Source organism: Tigriopus californicus, chromosome 11 (assembly GCF_007210705.1).
Source record: "Tigriopus californicus strain San Diego chromosome 11, Tcal_SD_v2.1, whole genome shotgun sequence".
Taxonomy (NCBI): Eukaryota; Metazoa; Arthropoda; class Copepoda; order Harpacticoida; family Harpacticidae; genus Tigriopus; species Tigriopus californicus.
In genome coordinates this window covers 10178580-10186370 of record NC_081450.1, presented here as the reverse complement: position 1 = coordinate 10186370, position 7791 = coordinate 10178580, and the positions used below count along the sequence as shown (strand labels likewise).

General features: G+C 44.1%; 2 protein-coding genes across 2 annotated transcripts in view; both read left to right on the top strand.

The window, feature by feature from the left end:
- Nucleotides 1–438, top strand: part of LOC131890963 (uncharacterized) — a gene marked incomplete in the record, with an annotated part of 1530 nt that extends 1092 nt beyond the window's left edge. The window contains 1 exon segment of the mRNA XM_059240422.1: nt 1–438. Within this exon segment, the coding sequence (XP_059096405.1) occupies nt 1–330 (330 nt within the window).
- Nucleotides 439–5207: 4769 nt separating this feature from the next.
- LOC131890718 (MAM domain-containing glycosylphosphatidylinositol anchor protein 1-like) overlaps nt 5208–7791 on the top strand; it is a gene marked incomplete in the record, with an annotated part of 45333 nt that continues 42749 nt past the window's right edge. Inside the window, 1 exon segment of the mRNA XM_059240125.1 lies at nt 5208–6443. Coding sequence (XP_059096108.1) covers nt 6110–6443 — 334 coding nt within the window.

Here is a 7791-nt window from a genome sequence, read left to right as displayed (position 1 = left end):
GCTATGTTGTCCAAAGTTGGATGTAAAGAAGATCTGGGCAAGATTTTTTCCCTCGTAGCTTGTCTGGAATCCACGGTACCCATCATTGCCATGCCAGCACTCACCTTGGTCTACAATAACACAATTGAAACTCTACCTGGAGCTGTGTTTCTGGTTCAAGCTGGGATTTTCCTCACCATTCTCACCATCATCAGTTATATTCATTGCATATTAATGAACCCTGCAATGCGATACGGGCAAACCATCACGAATTCCCCCGAAGCGACCAATGATAATCCGGGTCCAATTTCAGAACCTGCAGAGGCTCCACCGAACGAACGAAATCCTTAATCAAAATCATTAAGCAACATCTGATATGTCCTTTTTTACGAATCATGTTAAGAAATAGTCACAATTCACAATATCAATATTTGTGTGAGAATAACAGAATGATGTATATTTGAAGCGACTAAATCGTTAACTACAACTAACTACATTATCTGGGACCAAAGTCGCAGCGGGTTCTGCGCGTGCTTTGGTCAGGCTTATTTCATGTTCCACGAACCTCTCGGCTTGAGAATCGAACTCGAAGATCTGGGCACTATTCCCAGAATCCGATGTGCCTCCCACGAGAAAAATGGTGCCATCTCCTTGCACAGAGGCTGCACCTTTTAATGGCACAGGAAGATCCGATCCAATGGTCCAAGAACTATTCCCAGCGCTCAGGAACTCCACTTCAGATCCAATGACATTGAGTTTATACGACCCCCCGGCAACGACTATTTGCTCCTGACCCTGTGCATTCTTGACCACGCCGCACATGAGACCCAATCTTGGATGGTTCAGTCTCGAATGAAGAATGAACTCGTCAGTTTCGTCATCATACACATAAACCTCGTCAGTTTCCTTGTTGAATGGAAATCCTATACTCATGCCTCCGATGATGAAGACCTGTCCCTTGAACTCCACCATACAATGGGCTAAGACTGGCCGTGCTAACTTGGGACCTTGACGAACCCCCTCTAAGGTGACAACTTCGGTCGACTCATAAATATAAGGGGGCCGACTTTCGCCTCCTGAGATCCACAGCTCTTCGTGACCATTGAATCGGTCCACCACCAAAGCACCATAATATCGTCGAGGTTGATCCAAATGAGTGAACAAGGACCAAGATCCATTTTTAAGGGCATAGCAATCGTTGATCACTTGGCTATTCTAGTTACCCCCACAAATGATGGGAACATCGTCCATCACTCCCAATTCGGCCCCATAAATCTGAACAGGTAGAAGTGGTATGCGATCACATTGACCATCCACATTGGTCAAATCAAAGGCTTCGCTATGATCCGCACTTGCGTTGCCTGCTCCGCCAGTCACCACTAGCTTGTTCCAACCTGGGGCAAAGAATTGAATGCAAAAAAGAAACCAATGGTTTATACAGCAAACCGATTAAGGAAAACATACTTTGAGAACAAGTGGTAGTATACAAAGTGGCAAGGAGGAAAATTCTCACGAACATCTTTGTTCGAAGGATTGACACTTGAAACTGTAAAAGTAATCTCAAGCACGAACGAAAAAGGCCTTTCGAATCGTCACAAACAAAATATGAGGGCGTATTGGGAGCGCACATTAATATTCAAAGTACGTGTTTGCTTAGAGGGTTGGGTCACACAAAGAGTTAAAAGTTCATAGGCACAAGATATGTGACAGGTCAAATATGAAATATTCTGTGAATAACGTTTCGCAAGTTCATCACAACGGTGTATATGCTTGTTGTTTACATTTGATCGAACCTTGTTTAAGAATAGGCTATGTTAAATTTGAGGTCAAGAAAACTTCTGTCAGTGGATTTAAATCTCAGAAGAGTCAAATTTCAAAGCGACCTCCCGTTATTCTATTCAGGACTATCTGCCAGCTTATATCAGTCATCAGTAAAATAGATCAAGAGCTTCATCGTTACATTTGACCACGAAGAAGAAAGAAACCGGAGCTGCATGCAACGGATCGACAATAATAGATCGTGTTTAGCTACTGATCGAAAAAAATCGATAAGTACCAAAGTCACAGTACACCATGTACAATTGACTACCAACATGCCAAATCAAAACCAGAGAGGACATGACCTCGTAAGGCTTCTTCTCCCAAAAAGTCCCATGTCACTCATTGCTACCATTATGGCATTATAGCAGCATTAAGTACTCGTATTTCGGTCAGAGTGAACGTGGACGAACTCGTGGATATAGCAAAGCGATCTATTTGGTGGCTGTCGGTTCCGTTCAAAGATGCTTCCTTTCAAACGTTACAGACTAAACACGGAGAGTTGATGACTTGGTATTTTCTCTTTTATAATCCATCAAAAGCCTCTCTGAAGTTTCCAAGAACAAGTCCTATAGACGATTCACCACGTTACAACTGAAAGGACGGAAGCTCCTTGCATCAAAAAAGGATACTTGAAGAGGGTACGTACAGTAGTTGAGGAACAAGCATTTCTTTGTCAAAGGACCTCTGTTTTCGTCGTACTAAGCCATGATGAGTCTTGGAACCCATCTTCAGTTTAGAGAAAACGGAACAACCTGAATATTCCGCATGTCCATACGTATATGCCTGTATGTCGATAAGTGTTATTGTAGTTAGCCTTTGGTTTTTGCCTTTACGTCAGAGGCGCCGGCTAAGTACAATCTTGTGTTTGTCTTAAATCAATGGGCGTATGACGTGACTCAGCCGTTGAAATGTGAATCGCTTCAAAGCCAACGCCCGTCCGATTCAAGGAATAGACATTGAATTGGCCTTGGAAACAATCCTATCCCACTTCAATCATGTATGATTTCCAAAAAAAGCTTTTCACAAGGACCTGACAAATAGCTCTGCGTTCATGGATCACTGGTCTTTGTTAGAGCACAAGGTCTTAAGTAGTGGATCGGAAGGCCAGTGCTAGGAGCAAGTTCCCAATCCAAGTGTCACCAAGACTTGTTGACATCCCCCGGACTTCTTCGTTCTTTTCCTCTTTCTTGGACTGACTGTTCCATTACCCCTCAGTGCTTGGAAGTTGTTCTGAGCCCCTTTAAGGCAGGTCAAAGCGCCCCATATAATATTCTTTGAGTCAATATTGGATCACTCAGTCATACGTTCAGGATGCGATGAAGCCGAGTATGTATGATTATGAGTATCCACTCGGCCAGAATATAACGAGAAGGCACTACGTCAACTGATGGGAATTGAAGGGTGTTGTGACTTGTGCAAGGAAGACTATGACGGAGCAAAGGGTTGATTTATATGCTGACAAAAATCTCCTTTCATATGAGAAACTATTGAGGTCACTCTGTTCCCCATCCTGCTCTCGGATGATGTGAGAGGCTTCTGGGATTGCTCGGGGAATTAATATCTGGAACATATTTATTATTCCACTCACAGGCCACATCTTCGCAATTGTTTTTCAACTACGGTACGTAAGTATGTGGATTTACGACAGGAGATCTATTGTAGTTACGGTTCATATAAGTCTAGCAAACGGATATCAATTATGAAAGGGTAAAAATTGTGTAACATTGATTGGCTAGCCAGACTGGACCTCTGAGATTATGCATCAAAATCTCATGCCCATGGTCGAATGCACAATGCACATACTCTTGCACGCTGATCGAGCTCTTGTCTGAAGTTGCACTTGGGGAACAAACCATCGCACAAGGAATTGGCAGAAGCATTCACGAGAATAAGGAACCAAGGGATGAGATTATTAGATTTTCCCCAAGAAAAAGGAACTATCAATCATATCTTTGGTCCATCAGCTGGCTTCTCCTTTAGTTTTCCTTCAGTGATCCGTGAGTTCCAGAAATGTTCCAAATGGGGGCGAGGGACCTTAATTGAGGGGAAAAGGGGGTTAGGGATAATAAAATGTACACCTTGTGCTTCACAAGACACAGCTCCAGCCAGAATTATGATGGTACGTATATCTGCCCAGCAAAAGTGCTTGGTCTCACTTATTGAAAGGAATTCGGTTCCCATTTCCGTTCCCATCACTCGAATGTGCTAGTCACGCAACAAAGAAAAGAATCATAATTCGGGCTCCTTCCTGGGCCTCATCTCTCAGCTTGTTGCCCTGAAATCTCTTACACCTAATTTATCATGGTGAATTCCCCAAGGTTTTCTCGACACTTACTTTGTTCCCAGTCCATCATAGCACAAGAAGTGCCCTTAAGCTTGGCCTTTATGTAGTGGTAGTGAGAGTTCTAGTAAGGCTTCTTCCCGGATTCCCAACCAACTCAACCACGGACTATTTGCTACACACTGGACTACTACAGTATGCTGTTGGGTGAGCAACAACGAAGGCCGAGCAACGGTCAGTCCATACTTGAGGGGAGGGGAGTAGCATATTCATTGGAGCGATGAGTGTCGTGGGATTGCACAAATTGGAACTGATTGAAGATGACCACTCCACTCTCACAGCATCTCTCTAGGGCACGGGCTTCGGCTCCAATTCTCATTTTCCCGCTTGTAGATACAAACATGGAACACTACACACCGATAATGACTATTTTTTCATGTCTAGGCAACTGTTCCTTTGAATATAACATAACTGAAGATGAAGAATATCATGAATGCATCACACAATTCGCTTGACATGAGCCAATCTCTCGTTAGTATGTACAGTAAGTGCGAAACGGTGTTAAATGCTCTTGAGCTACATACAAGAGTACTGCCTTTTCGGCATTGATGTAATTGTTCGATCCGTCGTTTGACTTTGACGAGACTGCGACAGATAGAATTTTGTTGAACGTCGATTTTGTAGAACGTTAACATGCACTTTTGTTCTCTTCCAATATCAATGTCGTCGTTCAGGTTCTCACGTTAAAGTTTGACGAGTTATCTATTTATTCAAACGTGTTTCAGATGCTTCATCATTTTCCATTGACAAATATTACGAAACAGCTAGTAAGTACGTAGATTGGTTAATAATAAGAAAAAGAGAAGCGATCTGCGAGATATCCAGAAACAAGTAATAGTTTAAACCAACCTTTCAAGACATGGTGTGCACAAGTTCATCAACATTAAACATAACTTGTATACATCATTAAGCTAGCTCCATTGTTCCAGTTATCTCAACCGCCTTTTGGCTCTCCATTCGCCGTAACGCAACTTTCTCGGAAAGTGCCATTCCGCTGATTTCGAGCGCGGAACGAAAAGGAGGAACGCTCGATGGGAAGTGAGCCTGTGGTGCTGAGGTTGATGGTGGTGGTTCAGCCTCGTCTTCGCAATCAGTTTCAAGCGAACCGTCGTTGTGAAGAGTGACGTACATATCTCGGTTTCCCTTGGGATGTGACCTAAAGAAAAAGGCAAATCAAAACCCGACAAAGAAGACGTGTTTTTGAGTTGGTTCTAATGCTCCGAGGTGTGTGCAAATCCCCGACAGTGTTACCAGCTCTATTTTGTAAACAACATTGATTCGACGGCCAAAATCTAACAGAGACGAAGAGAGAGATCCTCGAGCGTGGTTTGGTGGATGATTGATTGCCTCTATTGGTGCGGGTGCCTCGAAACGATAACGAGAAGACTCCTTTTTCTGATCCAAGTATAACAGCTGCAAAAAAAAGTTTTTGGGGTTGAGTTTGGAAAAGGACCCAAGTCGACAATCGAACGTCGCGTTTTCGTGGAGGAGGGAAGGCAAAAAGGAAATTGTGGAAACTATTGGTTTTCCTCCGGTTTTCCTTTGCGTTCCATCGATCTGTCGTAAAAGAGGTCGCCGTAGTCGTCGTCGTCGTCGTGGTTGTTGTGGTGGTTGTGGCGGTTGTGGCGGTTGGGTGATTCCCCAGAGTAGCATACTCTCTCCAACAGCACACGACCTTCTTAAGTTCAAGCAATCAATAGGCCACGTTTTGGCCAACAATATCTCAAGTTCACTTAATCAAGGCCTTTTTACTCACTTGCTCGCCCTCATTCACAGCCAAAATTTACTTCGAGGGTCCACACTTCCCACCAGACGAGAGGAGTGAAAAACAGTGCCAGTGCAACTGTCTCACAAGAAAGGGCCCATGGGACAGTTTCAAGTTCCAAATTTGGCCCTAAACTAATCTTGTCCGGTCCGTTCTTGAGCATTTTTTCTGCTCCTCGTATTATTGTCGTGTCCGTTGCAAAAATGAGATCGTGTGCCACGAAGAAAGACTGTCGTGATCCAGGTTATGTGACTTCAAATTCCCAAAACCATGCAAAGACTCTCGGTCGAATACGGCAAAGCGAGACAAAAGAACGACGATCCCGGCTCCAGCTGGCAAGTGGTTCAAATCGGACCATGAGGTCAGCGGGTCTCCTTCTTCCAAAGCATTCCAGGACCATTATGGACTCCAGTGCGTGTACAGATTCCGCCAATCAGACAGTGAGCTCAAGCTATCGTGGAACAAACAAGTTCTTCAAATATGCGTTCCCGTTAGTTTTACTCCATTTGTGCGGCATCACTCAAGGACAATCCTATGGTAAGCGCCAGTGGAACAGTCACCTCAAATTTGGCAATCCCAAGTTGCCGGGTGCGGGGTTTAATTCCTGAAGGAAGATTTTAATATGCAAATTGTGCACCAAAAAACTTTGTCTTACGCTATTCCCAGAGTAGGAAGTATTTCACGCACTGACAAAAAGCTAATTTCAAGAAAAAATTAATTAAAAATTTGTGCACACTGGGCCTGATTCAGAGGAAAGGCAAGTAATAAGAGAACAGGGAAGAAAGACAGCCAGAGCAATTGAGACTGGGCTCAGGACAATGAAAAAGCTGAGGGCCCTTCAAACTGCTTTCAAGTACACGAGTTCGAATCAACGCAACGTTGGTAATGGTGGTAGAGAGTACGGGACACGGTTTATTTGCGTCAGAGGTGGCCGTTCATTTTTCGTGGGGCCAATACCCGTTCTCCCCGACCAAAGACACAATTCCAGGACAATAAAGTCTGGACAATAAAGCTTTATCCGGCAGTTCATGTTCGTTTGATGTGCCCTCGTCATTTTGGCATGAACCAACAGGATGAATTTCGAATTCAATCGAATATACTCACTTGGAGTAGTTCCTTGCCAAGAATAAACTAGGAATGTAAAATGGAACGACTTGGCTGCGTTTCTAGCTGACCCATCCAGTTTTACAACTCTCTCATTGCTTGAAGTACATGAGGTATACAGAATGGAGGGGATTGAGAGTGAGGGGGACTCAATCCCGTTACTCTGCAAGTCTGACTCCATGGGAAAACGATGAAATCCTTTGCAGTTGGTATTTGATCAAAAACTGAACCTGCCCAGGCCAAGTGCAACTCCTTGATCCGGAAAAAAAGAAAACAGTCTGATGGAACTGACCTTCAAAGAAATTGGCATTGACGGACGTGTTTTTCTTGATCTTTTTGATTCGGATTTCTCCGTTTACGTCTTCGGAAGAACAAATGACTTGGCACCGGTTGTTAGAAAAGCCATTGTCGAGGTGGGTGCTGTGCGATTACAAGTTTTGGACCACTTGGAACCGACCCAAGCGCGCTGGTCACTTCCATTGACGAACTAGGCCAAACGGAATCATGTTTTGACTGGCTTACTTGCACTTCACGACGATCAATGGTCCAGAACAGTCAGGCTTCCGACGGCCTCGGCGTTCAAAAAGCTAACCCACCAACAAGGTCTCGTGGAACAAGATCGTCTAACCTTGTCAACCGAGCCTTCGAACTACCCACTCATTATGGCAAGTTCATATTGCTCCTGAACTGACTACTGAACCGGGTTTCATATGTCAGATGACTCAAGGCTGGAATGCAAGTGTCAGGTGACCTCCATAAGGCCTTGACGAAAGTACGCAAT